The sequence below is a fragment of the Lissotriton helveticus genome, chromosome 3_1 (assembly GCF_964261635.1).
Source record: "Lissotriton helveticus chromosome 3_1, aLisHel1.1, whole genome shotgun sequence".
Taxonomy (NCBI): Eukaryota; Metazoa; Chordata; class Amphibia; order Caudata; family Salamandridae; genus Lissotriton; species Lissotriton helveticus.
In genome coordinates, this window is record NC_136061.1 from 572,814,746 (window position 1) to 572,832,814 (window position 18,069).

Genomic DNA, 18,069 nt, shown 5'->3' on the forward strand with positions numbered 1-18,069 from the left:
GTACACCTCGTTCTAAACTTGCAAAAGAACCAGCCCGCAACTCTGAGGACTTCACTGGTTCCATGTGCAGGCTAGGATTACTTTCTAAAAACTCATTGCCATACTTTCAAAGTCCGAGAAAGCACCATTCGTAGGAACATCCAGAGAAAATTCAAATACTACCAACATCCTGTCTGCTACAGACTGACTAAATCAACAAACTAAACAAGGACCACACGTAAAAATAGAAAGGACAGAAGATCTCAGTCACTGGTCTTGAACTCCCTTCCCATAAACAGATGAGTGCAAAGCTGAAAAGCCACTTGTTCCTGCTACATCTCTCGCTTACTTTGCACTTATAGCAACACATACCTAAAATCCATTTGATGTAATCATTTATTTACAATCTTCTTTCATAGCAAGGAAAAACATAAAAAACACAACTTTGGCTCTGTTAGGGCTATGATCTGCAACCCACCTAGGGGCTGTGTGTCAGCAACAGGCTGGAAAGTTAAAGCCACTAAACTTAATTTTGAACAAAATTAACTTTACACCTATGCGTTTTTGATCGTTAATCTCATTTTAATCCTAGACCGTGTACACATACATTTAAAATGATTTTAATTGGATAAAACTACTGAAATAAGTTACACATGGATCTGTGATTTATAGTGTTTCACGCTGCTTTCATAATCTGAGGTGATACTCCCTCCTTACCACTAGCCTCCCGCTCATCATACTTCCTCCTAAACGTGTCGCCATTTTCCAACCTACCATGATCAGAGCACGGCAGTCTTCGATTAATGCTCTCATCGCTATTAGGCTGCCATCTAGTGGTGGGTGCGTATTCCATTGCCTAGCTGTAAAGAGGAGTGTGTTGACGTGATTGTGCGAATTGCACACACATCCAACCTGCCATTTGGGTGAAGTTACCCCTTATGCCTGGAACAAGCCGGCGCCAACCTTACTCTGTGGATCGGCTGCACATGCGCTGCGCGTAGCAAAGTGAACGAGGCAGCGCTCACATGCTCGCCTAACTGTCTCCCTCTCCTTTCTCTGCGTACTGAGTCACTAATGATGAATAGACCACGCGTCGTCATGCGACACACCCACACATGGCAGACGACACACGTCTGTGTCGCGACACAGAGTTTGGAAAGCTCTGCTTTAACCTATGGAGGCAGGTTTCCCTTTCTTCTCAAAGTCTAAGGACATTGCAGCATGAGCCTTGCCAGTTGCATAAATTCCTTCTTTTCCCGCCCATGGAGGTACGTGGGTTTTCTGTTCATTAGCTTTCTTTGGGAAATCCTGTCTCCTTTCCTCAACTAAATTCAAAAACACTTTTTCTTCACGTAATGTGCATGTAGATTATTCTTGTGTGCCTTAACTAAATCTATTGACTTCATGGTTAAGAAAAATTCTCCCATAAACTGTGCTTCTTGACTGCTAAGTACTGGATTCATATTCTTTCGAATATGAAGTTCTGGAAATACTACATATAAGTGTGAATAATAATACTGAAGTTTCCCTGTTCTATAAAACAAACTTATTAATAAGATGAAATACCATATGTTAAAGGTAAATGATGGTAAGTGACACCTTCTGATACCGAAGCTGGTAATTCCATACATACGTAACAATCACTAATCTCCATTGTATCTACGTATTGAAATAACAACTTTGTGAAAACATTTAATGATGTGTCATTATCTGGTACTGTGTGATGGACATCTATCTCATCTGCTGCTTCTAATTCTACCCTATGTCCTTTTATTGTAGCTATCTTTCCACTATTAACTGTCTCATTCTTCCTGCTAGCTATCATCAAATAAGGCACGGCTACTGTTAGAAGTATCCACACTGTAATTACTAACACACTACGTATACAGACTCTACAGCAATTTTGTATGCAATTTCGTTTTGGTCGTTCAGTAACCCTGTTTTTCGCCATTTTAGTCTAAGAAGATTTCTCCTCTTTTCTTTGGTTATTTGTAAATTCAAACTCTGATTTTTCAAGGAGGCCTCACTTTCCCTTAATCATTTTTTGCAGCATTTAATTCTTCCTCTGTCTCTTCCTCAAATCTAAATTTTCATAATCATCCAATAATATGTAAGTCTACTCAGGACCCTTAAATTTATTGTTCAAAATTCTCAGTCTTGGACTTCAAGTGTTTTTCACAATCGACTGCTGAGACTAAGTTTGACGAGTAACCTCATTTACTTGGTCAGGTCTTTCATTTGATTTTCTCAGATCGGGCCATATGTATCAAGATACCCATTTGCGATTCTCAAATAGCGATTTTTAAGAAATCGCTAATTGAGAATCGCAAATGGGTATGTATGTACAAAATCGCAGTTTTTTAGCAATTCCTTAAAATTCCTTAATTGCGATTAGCAAATTGCAAATCGCAATTAAGGAATACTTTCCCATTCATTTCTATGGGCCAGGAGGCCCATAGGAATGAATGGGAAATTATTCTCAATTTGCGATTAGCAATTTGCTAATCGCAAATTGAGAATAATTTCAAAGGTGCAGGGGTGTCCAAAGAACACCCTGTTGCACCCCTGAAATATGCATGGGTGCACAGGTGGCGCCCATACATGCCCCAAGGGCATCTATGTGTGTCACATGGCGCTTTGAAAAATGCAAACATTTGCATTTTTCAAGGAATTCGTAACTTACCACCAACTAGAAGTTGGTGGTAATTTGCGATTCCTTAAGGACTTTTTGCAAATTTTTTTTGCTGCATACATTGCATTTAAGGAATCGCAAAATTTGCGATTCCTTAAATGCAATTGCAAAATAAGGAATCGCAAATTGTGGGATTCCTTATTTTGCACCAGATTTTGCTTAATACATACCACGTAGCAAATTCGCATTTCGGCCTTTGCGAATGCGAATTTGCTTGATATATATGGCCCATAGTATTTTAACCTTTTGACTCCACGTGGCCAATTGTCACCTTTTCTAACTCTTTTAACTTGTACTGCACTTTCACCCTCTTTGTCTCTCTCTAGAGCTCTTTTATTTTCGTTATGTTTAGGCACAATCCGTTCTTCCTCTTCTTCAGAGTCACTATCTACCGATTCCTGTTCAGGTCTTACATTTGTTGCTTTATTCACCTTGTTCTTCTTGCTCTATCTGTCCCCGCTCATGACCCTTGGTATGTCTGCTTGCCTATGTATGTTCTCCTTTTCCTGTCTGGTCCTGCTTAGGGTCTGGAGTTATCTTGTTCACTTCTTTCCGAACGTGTTCTTCTATACCTATCTGCTCCTCACTATTTTCCTGTCTGTCTAATCTTTTTCTGCTTCTGGTTTGAATAATGACTTCTGGTATGTCAACCACTGGTATCCAGCCCTCCTGACTTATGCTCGGTTGTTCCTAGTCTATTGGTTCAGAATCTATTGCTCTAGATTCTTCGACGTCACAACCTTCAGCTATTTCAACTGGTTCATTCAGTTGTTGCCTGTTTTCTATGGGGCCTGGTACCTTTTTGGTGTGACTGGTATGAATTCAATTGGGTAAACCTGCACACTTCACTGCTGTAGTAGTGACCAGTATGACTTGTTGTGGTTCATCCCACCTGGGTGCTGAGCACGTTTTCCTGGCGTGTTTCTTTACTACCACCCAGTCTACAGGGTTCAAATCATACGCATGTGCTGGCTGCCTGGCAACTGCGTCTTCTGGTGAGAGACAGAATGCACTAGGTCAGCCAATTCTTTGCAATAGTCCAATACCAGATCATCAGTTATATTCATTAATTTGTGACCAGGAATAAATGCTTGTCTCATTGCCCTTCCCATGAGGATTTAATGGGGACTTAGGGCCAGATGTAGGAGCCTAAATACCGGTCAGTAACGGTCGATTTCGGCCGTTACCGACCGGTATTTAAGAATTGGCATGTAGGGGCCCTATTTTACCGATTCGGTAAAATTACCGAATCGGTAAAATACCGATTCGGTATTTTTACCGTATCGGTAACTTCCCGATGTAGGTGGGACTCTTCTGAGTCCCAAAGGCCTTACAGATTCGGTATTTTACCACCCAATCCAATTGGGTGGTAAAATACCGAATCCAGGTGTGCATGCACATTTGTGCATGCACACCTATGCCATGTGACAGACAGACATGCCCTTAGGGCATGTCTGTGTGCCACATGGCACACATGCCTGTTTTTGGGGTGCTAGAGGGTGTCAAAGTGACACCCCCTGCACCCTTGCAGGAATCGGTATTTACCGATTCGGTAATTACTGAATCGGTATTTCCCATTGATTCCTATGGGCTTCACAGCCCATAGGAATCAATAGGAAATACCGATTCGGTAACCGAATCGGTAAAATACCGAATTTTAAAGAATCGGTAATTCAATTACCGATTCTTCCTAAATCTCCCTCCTTCATATTTACCGATTCATAAATACCGAATCGGTAAAATTCGGTATTTATGAATCGGTAAATACGATTTTCCTACATCTGGCCCCTGATCCTGTTTTTCTGTCAGGAATACTTCGGAGTCCCATCAACACAAGAGGCAATGCATCTGCCCATTTCAGTGATGTGAATGCACATACTTTGCTTAACCTTGATTTGATTGTGCCATTTAATTGCTCAACCACTCCAGAAGCCTCTGGGTGGTATGCACAGTGCAGGTTTTGTTTAGTTTTAAATGCTTCACAGATTAGACTAATTATTTTCATTATTAAAATGAGGTCCTCTATCTGATTCCAAAGTGACTGGAAAACCAAATATAGGTATCAACTCCCTCAACAGTAGTTTGGCAACTGTGAAGCTGTCATTATTCCTTGTGGTGTATGCCTCCACTCATTGTGAAAACAAGCACTCTATGACAAGGACATACTTCATTCCGTTGCTTGAAATCTAGCTGTAATCTTGTGAATGGTCCTTCTGCTTTTCCAATCTTTGCCCAACTGACCACTGTCTTCCTGCCTGGATTTTGCTGCTGACAAATTAAGCATCTCTGGCAAATGCTCTCTGCAACTGCCCTAAACCTTGGATTGTACCAATTCTGTCTCAGTAGTCTGATCATGGCGTCCCTACGTACATGTGTGTCTCCATGATACAGTCTTGCCATTTGAGAGAGTAGGTAGTCTGGCATGACTGGTCTGCCATCTGTGTACACAAGCACAACATCCTCTATTCTCCTTTCACAACCTGATTTTATCCAGTTTTCTTTCTCGCTTACCTCCACCTCATCCTGCAACTACCTCACCTCATCCCATGTTTCTAAAGCTGAGAAAACCAGAAGTTGGCAGCTGATTTCACTTGTTTCCATTTTTCTGTTAAGTGCCATGTTATTTCTCGTACAATATTGAGCAATCTAGTCAGCATATCGGTTACCTGCCGTCACATAGTCGTTTCCTGACTGGTGAGAGGCACACTTGACCACTGCTAATTCTTTTGGCAATTGTATTGCTTCCAACAATTCTTTAACATTTTTACTGTTTCTAATGGGGTATCCTGAAGAAGTCAGAAATCCCCTCTGCATCCATAACTGGCAAAAGTCATGTACTACCCCGAAACCATATTAACTGTCCGTAAATATGGTTACTTTCCAATTTTTCCCAATTTTGCATGCCTTTAAGACAACCAATTCCGCTACTAGTACAGACATGACTCCCGGTAAACTGGATGCTTTAAAACGCCAGCTATTTTGCTTACAGCATATGCTGCACTGAGTCCTCCTCCCTCCATTCTGAGGCATGAGCCATTTATTTACAAATAGTTTGTGGTCTGGGTCTTTTAGAGGTTCTTCCTTTATATCAGGGCGGGGCTTGGTGCACATCTCAGTCCGTCCAAACAATCATAATCTACCTCGTCTTTCACTTCCTCACAACGTGGGTCTACTAATAATGTGGCAGGGTTTACCATTGTACACCTAATCACTGTAACATTTTCTGCTCCAATAATCACTCTTTCATACTTAGTCATCCGACTAGGGGTAAGGTGCTGTGTTCTCGTTCTTGTTAAAAGGATCTCGACTGAATGTGGACTATAGACTTTAACTGGATGTCCCATCACAATTGACTCACTCTGCTCCAGACTCTCACAGGTAGCAGCTACTGCTTTTAAGCAGCCAGGTAAAGCTGAAGCCACAGGATTCAATGTAGCAGATAATTATGCCACTGGTCGTTGGCATAGTCCATGCCTTTGTATCAAGACTGAAAGTGCACAACTTTCTCTCTCACAACAGAATAATGCAAATTCATTCGTATAATCAGGCAAGCCTAAGACAGGAGCCTCACACAGAGAATTTTGCCAAAAGCTTCCACTCTTTCATTGGTCCAGACAATTGGATCTTTCACTCTCTTTCGAATCAATGGCTTTGCCAGCAGGGAAAATCCAACAATCCACTGCCGACAGTATCCAACCACTCCGAGAAACATTCTTATCTCCCTTTGTGTTTGTGGCAACTGCATTTGCTTAATAATTTTCATTCTTTCTGGGTTCACTTTTCTCACTCCTCTTTCAATTTTGTGGCCTAAGTATCTAACTTCTGTTTGACAAAATTGCAACTTTACTGGTGACACTTTGTGTCCCCCATCAGCCAAATGGTTCAGTAATGCAATAGAATCAGTAACACAATCTTCTCGTGATTTTGATGCCACCAGTAGGTCATCGATATATTGCACCAGGACTGAATTTCTGGGTATGACTAACGTTTCCAGACACTTTTTCAGAATCTGATAAATTGAGGGACTCTCTGTATACCCTTGAGGAACTCTGCACCATGCCAAAATACGGTTTTCAAACTTAAAGGCAAAGAGATACTGGCTATCTGGGTGCAGAGGGATAGAGAAAAAGGCCTGGCATAAATCAATTACTGTAAACCAACCTGCATTCCAGGGTATCTAATAAAGGATCACTGCTGGATTTGGTACTACAGGACAACAAGGTACTACAATTTTATTGATCTTTCTCAGATCCTGCACTATCCTGCATTTCCTGCTAGGCTTTTTAAGTCCCATTATAAGCGAATTAAAAGGACTATTCATTATTTCCTTCAAAATGCCCTGTTGTATAATTCGGTCAATTTCTGAAGTAACTCCTGCTTTCACTTCTACACTCATTTTGTATTGTCGGTAGGGGTAAACTGCACCTTCCTTTACTGTCCCCTTCACTGGATCTACATTTGTCATTAATCCAATTTCCTGTGAAGTCCCATATTCTGAGTTCACTTTTGTTTTTAATTCTTCAGGTAAATCATTTATTGTCATCAAAGAATACATTTCATCTACTTCTGTGCCTTGTTTAGCCTTCATGATTTTATATACAATATCTTCATCAGATGTTTGAAATGCAACACCATCCGGTGTGCATTAGATTGTGCAATTTATTTTACACAACAGATCTCTTCCTAACAGATTTACTGGACTAGAATCAGAAACTACAAATCTATGCATCTTTAAAATTTCCAATATGTAGGGGTAGGTTTGGGATGTCTTCTGTTCTCACATTAGAACGGGTAGCAGCAGTATCCAATAGAAAAGTGATATCATTACCTTCCACTTTCCCATCAACAAATGGACCTGACTGATCTACCAGCAAGGATGCGCCAAGTACGCACTCCTCTTCCTCCCCTCTCAGGCACCGCCATTGCAGGTGACTAATTTCGTCTTCATTATTCTGTAAAAGATATTGTGAAACCACAGAATTTTTATTACCACTGCCTCCTTGAAATCGGGTGTCCGCACTGTACTTTGGTTGGCCAGCAAAATTTGGCATAGGAGCTTGCGGCACCTGACACTGTGGATTAAATATCTGCTGTGGCTGATTCATAAGTACTTCATTCTACGTCTGTGGTTTTAAATTTTGATTTGGTCCATTATTATTCTGAATACTCTTACACTCGTTCTTCCAATGTCCAAGCTTTCAGCACCCATGAGAAGGAAACTTCTTCTTCGCATCCTCTCTGTTCATTCGTCATCTAAATTTTCCACCATTCGTCACCTGATCATTCTGAGTCTGTTCATTCATCTGACTTTCAGCTTGACCATTCAACTTAATTTCCTTCTGTTCTGCCAATTTGACTTGTGCCCACATCATTTTCTCTTTTAACTTTCTATGCCTGGCCTCATTATCCTCTCCACAATACTTTGTGTACTTCAAAATATCATCTATTGGTTTTCCCTGCCAACACAACATGTGCTGCTGAATCATTTGACAAATCTCTTGTTTCAGACCATACACAAACCAATACACAAAATGTCCCATATCCTTATCTCCAATATTCTCGAATCCACTATACTGCTTGTACACCTGTAGCAGTCGCTCATAATATGCATGTACAGACTCATTTGACTCTTGAGTTGTTCTATCTATCTTTACCCAATCTGTTTCTTTGGCTGGGATTTTCCCTTTCAGAAAAGTAATTACTTGGTGATATTTTGTCATTACCTCATCTGAGGGTGCCCCTGTTTTAGAATCTCTGGGGTACTCCTCACTTCGCCAATCAATAGTAATCTTACACTCTGTCCACAAATCGGTAGGTACCACTATGTACCACTATGTCAAACAAACCATCCAAGTCTTTTAACAAAACCTTTGAAACTTTCACAAATCTTTCAACTTGATTATACCATTCAACTGTTTTTTCTCTTAATCTTGGGAAATCATTCGTAAATGACAAAATATCCTGTCTGCTCCATGGAACATGAACATATCCACCCCCAGGTACCTCTTTCATGGGAAACAATCTTTCAGCCTTCTCTGATTCTTTCAACAAAAATACAGATGAAGTGTCCTTCGCCTGAGCTTCTGCCTTCTTTGTTGTCCACCTAGTTCTCCACTTATCAATACTTCCTCATTTTTGCAAAATATTCATTACCTCCTTAACCTGTAGTTTCTTACCAGACACCTTCATATTCTCAAAATCCTTATCAGTAAATTCCACTCTATATGGTTTTTGTAATACTTTTGATCTTCCTATATCTATTCCCATCTCTGAAGCAAGGTCTGTCAATTTCTCATGAAACAATTTTGCATTTCTAGTTCTACACCTGCACACATACAACAGTACTTCTTCATTGTAATGATCCAACCTGTATATTCCTACTTTTCCAGCTATCATCACTTCCTATTCTACTTTCAATTTGTAAATATCGAATATCTTTGGGGGTGTACTCTGCTTTTCTATTCCCTGTGCCCATCTCTCCAAATCTTCTGGAGTTACTGTTGCTGAAGTTCTGATTCCTTACGGTACCACAGGTCTTATCTCTTTTGAACTACTGGGTGTAGCTCTTTTGGGGTTTCACTTACTGGTTCTCTTATCAGTAGGTCCATTAATGAAATGACTGACTCACACTCACTGGCTTGATCATCAGATATTATTACCTCCTTTCTAGGATTATTCAAAGGAGTTGTTGCAACTTGGGGCTTTGGACAATTTAATTTATCTCCATATAATGGAATAACAGTACCTATAGTGTCTGGTACAGTCAATGCTCCAGGGCTCAAATTTAATAGGCTATTTTCTGTATTAACTCTTCCCTATTTTTATTTAACGCTTCTCTCTCTCTGTCTTGAATCACCCTATTAACTGATGTATCATGCAACATTTGTGAAACTGAGGGTGTTCCCATTACTGGTGCACTTGGGGTGACACTACTGGGTCCTTCTTGATACGGTGGAGGGTTTTTAGTTAAAATGTCCTCCAGCAATTCATCATCTGACTCACCATATCCTGTCACATTCATGTGTTTTGTTTTTTCTTTACACTTACTTCCTGACTGTTCCTCAGCTATTAACACTGATACCATAGCTTTCCTCCATTGCTTCATCTGCTCTTTCCTTGGCATAGATAAATATCGAGGAACAGGTCCTAAATATCTCCCACTCCTGTTTCTCTCTAGTTCAAATGCTTCAGTCTCCCATTCTTCTAAAGCCTCATACAGGGTTAAGCTAGGTCTTGGTTCCAACTCTTTCATTCTCAATCTCAACTTCTGAAGAATTCTTCCATTAAATGTACCATTTTCTGGGAAAGCTAGATCTCCATCACTTTTAGTATGTTCTATTCAATTCTCCATCCACACTCATCATTCCATCATCATAAAATAAGTAGCCGTTTTCGGCAGTTGAATAAGAATTCCCTCTCTAGTCATCACTGGTTTATCTTTCTTGAAGAACTTCTTAATTTTCTTTATTAATGACATCTCTCTTTTCGCTCCACACATTTTGGATAAACAATGTTTAAAAGAATACTCCACAAACTCTTGAAGTCTCCTGTCAGTGTGATCCACACCCGCAGTCAAATCAGAATCAAACTTAAAATTTCTCTCTAACCAATGCTAACAAATGTATCTAATGTCCAATTAAAACTTGGACTCTCACTGTCTGTATAGCCAATACCAGTGCAGCTTTTATCTAACAACCACTCAGACTCACACTCGTGTTCTGACCAATGCTAGCGCGTTCTTTTTGTGACGTCAGTTTTACTCCTTACTACTGACCCCTCCTTTACAATCTGCTTCTGTCTCACGCCCACTGCTTCAACCAATCCCAGCGCTGCTCCCTGTGAAGTCAGTACTATGGCGACTGACCCTCCCTTCACAAGGTAATGTGTACACTTATTTCTTTAAAATAAAATCCGTTAGTAACAACATAAAAACATTTGCTACTCTGCCTGTTCCGCTAAACAAAGGATAGAATTTCGACTTATTCTGGAGACTCAGAATAACTCCTCTTTTACTGCGAGTAAAAACCTCTGCTTACCCTTCATCCAAGCTCGAATTCATTACTCCTTCAGTTTTACACTTACTAGGTGGTATAAGACCAAAGTTTCACCAGCGAACCTTTTGCTTTCACTCACACTCGACTTTCATATAAAGTAGTCCCTAATTTAACACTGCCAGCCCTGCGTAGCTTCTCAGTGCTATACCAACAGACGAGTAACCTCCCTGCAGTGTGGCTTCTGTTACCAACCGCTATTCATTCCCCGGGAATTTTCCAGACGACATAAAACAAGACGCTAACTCTTTTTGTTAAACAGTAATCAAAAATCAATACTTATCACCAAACAAGTCAATAATAACCATAGCTCTGCTACCAGAAAACTGATCCAGCGGCGTACCAGTAACATATACTCCAATACCATATACTCGCCTGGGCCCAAACACTCACTCACAATTTGGGTAAACCGCTAGAGTCAAATTTGTATTACTTTTCATACCTCAAGATTGATTAGTCCTTATTCCTAACCAACCTTTCACTGATCAAAAAGTTCTTTCCTCTGGTCGATGGACCATAGATCTGGAGACAAAGACTTCAGGGCAGGATAGATGACCTCTCTAACACCGATGATCACGTCGCACCCCTCTCTGACACTCTTTTCCTCCTCGAGATTCTTCCGCGATCTTCTTTCTAAGCCTAATAATTAGGATAGTAGGTTCTGCATTCAGTTCTTCATCAGCATCTCACAGTATCTCTCCGACATCATCCACGGCTCACAGCATCTCAGCATCGAGGTCTCCCTCACTAACTAAACAAGCCTTTGCAATGCAATAGGTCTCGCATTATTAAAGTTTGAGCTATTGGCATTGCTAATAATAATGCAACACCAATAGCTCAAACATTTATTAATGCGAGGCCTACTGCACAAAACTTCTTCGAAGAATCTTTGATTTTAAAATAGAAGAGATGCTTATCTGATAGCTGAACTGCTCAATGAAAAAAAAATACTTCATAAACCTGCCCTTAAACAAAAAAAAAATTAACGGACAAAGCCATTTCAAAGGGGCGAATGGAAAATACCCCTAGTCTTTTGGGAAATAAAATAAATATCAATCAGTGCATGGCTGGTCGGATACCAGTGCTAGCTTGGTATTTGCATAAAATCAAAGAAAAAGGTAAATGAACATTTCTCCTCAGCCCTTTTAACATGAAGTGAGGGAATATTGCATTCAGTTATGAGTTGGGAATCCAACTCGAGGGTAGTCCTGTGATCTGTGTCCATGAAATAACAACTAGGGAGGGAACAAAGTATGCACACTGTCTTCCAACCTTTCCCTGGTCTGCACAGAACCAGAGAGGGGATTATTTGCATTATCCTAGAATATCCTAGAAGGTGGGAACTGAAAACCCTGTGCGGTGTATCAGCAGACACCCCAGTCTGAACTCCGGCGCCAGGGAGCAAAATCCCCAGGTGGTATTCCTTCTACAGCCAAACCTCTTCCAGGCGACTCCCAGCGCCCCAACGTTGACCAGAGTCAAGCAGCACAGAATGTCTGTGTCACCTACATTATTCCCCCCGCTTACCAGCTCCGACTTTAGTGATACACAACCTAGAAGGCCATTGTTCATGACAGGACACCAGATATTCAATTAAATGAACGAGCTGTTAAGTGTGCGTTCTATGTTTATGAAGTATTGGGGGGGGGGGGGCAAGAGATATGTGGCCAAAGGGCATGCCGTGGATCTAGAGCCGAAGGTTCATGGTCAGAGGATACACGCTGCAGGTGATGTGTGTCCCGAGCCTATTGTGAACAGCCGAAGCCTGTACACAGTGATATCTAAGGGTACAAAACCACACCCAGAGTATAGCCATGCCCTTCACTCGGTGCACACGGCATGCAGCCAAAGCAGAATTTGGTGACAGGTGCCGCCACGCACTCTGCCCACTCCTCATTGGCCAGGGCTGTGTGCAGAGTGTTCTCTGTCCAAAGTATACCATTTAACATAGTTCACTGAAAAAACGACCAGGCCGTGGCTGCAGTGACGTCACGACCCGTGCCCCCCCACACAGTAACCGTCCCTGGAGTTTACAAGTTTAAGAAGTGGGGGAGCAGGCCGCTTGGACATTGGCAGCGCTCCTGAGAAACTAACATGTCCTGAAGTTTTTCTTTTGCATAGAAAACAGAATGAGGACATTTCCAGCCAAAGTGTTCCACATTTTTCTGGATTAATTTCACCGGGGAACAAATACAGACTTGCCTGCAGCTTCCATCCGTCGGCCCAAGGCCCGTGCTCACACGCTTGGCGTATTAGCGCAGCTCATCGGTGCGAGCCCAGGTTGTCTGTATGCGCTCGTGCCGCACCAGCGCCGTCAGCAAGTTCTGCCACCGAATAGTGGGGGCAGGGTTAGGGGGTGTTATATGAGTGCGGGGACGCATTGCTTCCGAGCAAGTCTCTTTTCTACGAGTCCTTGTTCCATCACTACCTCACAAATAATGAGTGGAATGAGGGACGTAGAGACAATGATATTTTACTACAATTTTTGTTTTACTTCATTTTTTTACAAGACTACTCTAATTTAGGAACGTTTGTTACAGTCGTGCATCCTGGCACATCAGGAAGGAAAGCAAATGGATCAGTTTTCCCAACCTCTTCACAGCTTCTCCCCCACATTCCATGTTTTCTCGTAGCATTCCAACTTAGACCACTACGGAAATCCAAAAGGGTCAACTAATAATGAATGTATAAAACATCACAACGTATCTTATCGCATATAAATCAACAATAAGTAAATACATACATAAACACCTAAACCATAAATACATTAAATTCAATTCCATCCAACATTATTCAGCACAAACATCTTTGAATTTCATGAATTTAACAATCCTCCTGTCAAACCTACCGACTTTTGTTCCATCCATGCCGTGTAAAGCTGATTCATTACAGGTTTGAGCCGGAACACCACTTAAACCAACGTCTCCCCCGTCACTCACATCTCTGGTACTTTGGTTATTACTAAGGACTTCCTCAAATAATCAATTCCATCTGGGTGGCTTTGAATCACCAGTTCCAAAATCACTTACTCAAATCCAGCTATTTTTTTGTCTTTTCCTTTATTTAAGGAAACATGACTCAGGTGCCATACATTACCATTTACCAACAAAACTAAATTGCAGTACATTTTCACCACTCTTACCGAATGATAAAACTTTCCCTTGCTTTTATTACACACACCTGGCTGCTAGATTCTCACCAAAACACCCAATTTTATTGTCCTGTTTGCAATCATAGAACTACTTGCAACACTCCTGTGCTTTAAGTAACTTCCTTTTTTTTCCTAAAAATATTTTATTGCAAACTTAGGGCACCATAAAATCACATGATATACACATTGTTCATCATCCATCGGCACATATGTTGTCAACATCTCATACCTCACTACTACCCGTGGCATCAGGAACAATCCCGTTAACAGTAAGTAAACTCTGATCCTTCCTCCTCCCCCTTTAATCGGATATCTGATCAGTTTCCATGTTTGGTGGTTCGCAAATATACCCTCAGAATTTGTTCCAAGCTCCCCAAACTTTTCCCCATTTTTGCGGACATCCCCGATGCAAATATGCCGCCCTCTCTGCCACCATAGCCTCATCCATATCTGCGCTCCACTCTTTATTTATTTATTTTATTTATTTATTTATTTTGTAGAGCGCGTAGTCACCCGGAGGTATCCCAGCGCTAAAAAATCTTATCTCCTGAGTACAGTGGACCAAGGGAGGGGGAGAGGGAAGGAGGGACAAGGAAGAGGACGGGGAGGGCGGAACAAGGAACAAGATAAGGGCCAGGAGTGATTCACTGTGGGAAGAGGTGGGTTTTGAGCTGTTTCCTAAACCGGAGGTATTGAGGTTCGAGACGCAGGGCTCGGGGGAGAGCGTTCCAAAGTCGTGCAGTCTGGACTGAGAAACGCCTTCCTCCCGATCGAGCTCTCTTGAATTTGGGGGCAACAATGAGGTTTTCGGTGTCAGAACGGAGAGGTCTTGAGGATTTGTAAGGGGCGATGAATTTCTTGAGAGCAGGGGGGCCTTGATTTCGTCGTAGTTTGTGGGCCAGACACAGGGCCTTGAATTTGACCCGCTCTCTTATGGGGAGCCAGTGGAGGAGTTTTAAGGCCGGTTTGGCCGACGCTCTGGCAGGGGTATTCGTGAGGATACGGGCCGCGGTATTCTGAATTCTTTGAAGTTTATTCAGGGTCATCTCTGGGGCGCCCAGGTATATCACGTTGCTATAGTCAAGCCTCGAGATTATTAGGCCTTGAATAAGCAACTTTTGGGAGTTGGGGGGCAGGATGGGCAGGACTTTCCTCAATGACTTCAAAAGACCAAAGCAGGTCCCGGCCACTTTCTTTGCCTGCACGTTGAACGAGAGGTCGGTGTCAAGCCACACTCCCAGGCTCTTTACTTCCTCTCTGGGTTCTGGAGGAGGGCCCAGACAGGCTGGCCAGATGTTTGGGGACAGTGTGAGTCCTCTTGTAGTGTAGGTGGCTCTCCTCAATCCCACCTTTTTGCAATATTCCGTTTCGCGAACATCAATCCCAGCGTTACCCAGTCCTGCGCTGGGTGGCTCAGATCATTCGGTACCCACATATTTAGCAGGCATCTCTTTGGTTCTGGAAGCAATGACACCTCCACAGTCTGTGATACAGTCCTCATTATCTTAACCCAGTATGCCACAATCTTCGAAACTCCCATATAGTATGATAAAAAGTACCCTCTTCCCCACAGTCTCGCAGACAGAACTGATGTGAAGCCGTCCCTATTTTGTAGAGGGTCACTCTAGTAAAGTATGTACGGTGAAGTATTTTGAGTTAGGTGTTCAAACGAGACCACTTCACCTTTCTTCCAAAGATCACCCACCGTTGATATGCCTATCGCGTCCCACTTGCTGAATCCTTTACTATTTCTAAACCGCCCAAGTCGTTGTGTATTCCAGAGTGGTGTCATTTGTGTGAGGACCCCCCGCCATCCTAACCTGACATGTGTCGCTTACCATGTGCTAACTGTGTGTGCATTTGGCCCAACTAGTAATTTGGATCTATTTCTATTGTACAGTACTGACATGACCCCTTCCTCTCCCATCCCTTGCCTATCTACCTGAAACGCTGGGTCCGTCTGGGGGGCATGCATCCAGCAGTTTATTACTTTTAATTAAGCTGCCCAATAGTATAATTGTATAGTTGGAAGGGCTATACCGCCATCATCTCTTCCTTGAATAGGACTGTGCAAATGAGGGAAACGAGTCAGACCAACTTTTTTTTCCAGGGAATTCTCCCACTCCGTCCACCCAAAGAAGACATTTTTGAAAAAGCAACAGATTGTGAAATTTACAGTGCTAAATGCATTCTAGTCAGATATAGGTCTTGAAAGTCGGTCTTCGTGAAATTGCCTCTCACGTGCATGGCAAGTGCTTATTGTCTTTTCTGTGGTTGTTTTGCAGATTTGTCATTAGAAGAGGACCCCTGCTAATTCTGCTCCACATTCATCTGGTTGGCGAAAACACACATCACAGGAGGACGCCTAAGGAATTCAAAAGCACCTGGCTGAGGGTTAAGGACAATGGCAAATAGAACAACGTCCAGGACAAATGGCTTAGGTCAAACGAAGATCTGCCAATTCAAGCTCGTGCTTCTTGGCGATATGGCAGTGGGGAAGTCTAGTCTCGTGCTTCGCTTCGTCAAAGGGCAGTTTGATGAATTTCAAGAAACCACAATTGGAGGTAGGGCTCAGAGTGTGGTCAGCAGTTAAAATGCATGAATTGAGGGATTTGCACTATATCTAAAGTAATCTGGACCTTTTCAGCCTTCAAGAACCCATGATTCTAGCAAGATCACCATAGCTCTGCTCCCTTTTCTGGCATAATTAAAAGCGCTTAGAATCAAGGCACCCACAATATTAAGTACTGTACATAATTGTATCTTGTTTGTTACATATATTATGAAATCTTGGGATATGTATCCTGCAGTTCAGTTCAAAAGTAATGTTGCATAGTGAGGCCCTGACAAATTTCAGGACAAATGTATGTTATGTTAATTTTTCTCTGTTTATTAGTACGTCAGTGAAGGTCATGAGTTCTCTTGCGATACTGCATCCTTTTGCAGTATGTTGTTTTTGTTGAATTTGCTTTCTGAGCTTTCTGCATTTGATTTTATCTATAAAATATCCTAATGAATCTATCAAGAACTTGGAACCCAGACTGCCAAGCAAGAGTTCTTAGTAGTTCCAGTTACACTTAGGCCTCATTATGAATTGCACGATTTATGGGTTGCAATTACAGGTTTTTATGCCCAGAATGGGAGTTAACCAGTCAAGCCTAGAATTACTGTGTGGTTACCACATAGTGATCGCTTTTTCTGTGGTCAATTCTACCTACCGTCTACCACCTGCTCGGAGCAAGTGGTAAATGGAAGTCGCAGGGGCTTGTGTGAGTTGCAAGGTGAGGGCAGAGGGTTTGTAGAGAGGACCAAGAAGCAGGGCAGATTATGGGTTTGCCTTTAGTAGGGTGTCAAGCGAGCGTTGAATTTTAGCTTGTGCCCACAGTCACTCCCTGTAATCCCAGAAGTTGCAATACCTGGGCAGTTGTGATTGGCCAGAGTGATATCCTGCCGGGGATACTGCTTTGGCTGACTTGGAGCAGTCCCTGCATATGTTCTCCATCCAGCAACCCAGCAGGATCAGGTAGCTTTTTCTAAGGCATTCACTTCCATGAAGGAGTCCACCCTGTATGCAGGAAGGGCAATCTCTGTTCCCTGTCTTCACCGCGGACCAATCCCTGAATAAGAGATTTTCAATGTAGCATTGTACTCTTTGTACAATTGCCTCACTCATCGCAACTCCCTTTCTGTAAACTGAGCGACCAAGGACCAATGAACAAGAGTAATCAAGCACAGAGGACGTACGGGTCCAACATGCAGTTTTTGAGTCATGTAGTAACAGACTCCTTTACACAGTAGTACATGGGGCTGTAGTCACATATTGTTTTTTGAAAAAACAGATTGTATTAATTTTTTTGCAGTAAATACAATATTGTGCATATATATATATAAAGTCATAGTGCATTTCTGTCTTTCTTTCTAGGCACAGTTTAGAATATAGTATTTAGCTGTGTACATTGCTAAGATAAATGCATATTACTGAACATGCAATAGATAACATATCTTCAATCGTTAGATCTGCTCGGAATTTGTCATCTACCCTGTCAATAGAGCCTGATCTTTAGCTTTAGAACATTGATAACAGAACAACTCCCCTCTTCCCTGACTGTAGATACATATACTAAGGCATTAACACAAGACTGTCTGTAAAGGCCACTGTTCATGGGCTGACCTTGTGACCATTAAATTCAATTGAG

General features: G+C 41.9%; 1 protein-coding gene across 3 annotated transcripts in view; it reads left to right on the forward strand.

The window, feature by feature from the left end:
* The window catches only part of LOC144822711 (ras-related protein Rab-5B-like), a 306,529-nt gene that overhangs the window by 71,307 nt on the left and 217,153 nt on the right, over positions 1-18,069 (forward strand). For all 3 annotated transcript variants that reach the window (XM_078680519.1, XM_078680518.1, XM_078680520.1), the window contains one exon: positions 16,159-16,437. In XM_078680519.1, the coding sequence (XP_078536645.1) occupies positions 16,278-16,437 (160 nt within the window). In that variant the 5' untranslated portion in view covers positions 16,159-16,277. The remainder of the gene's footprint in view (positions 1-16,158; positions 16,438-18,069) is intronic.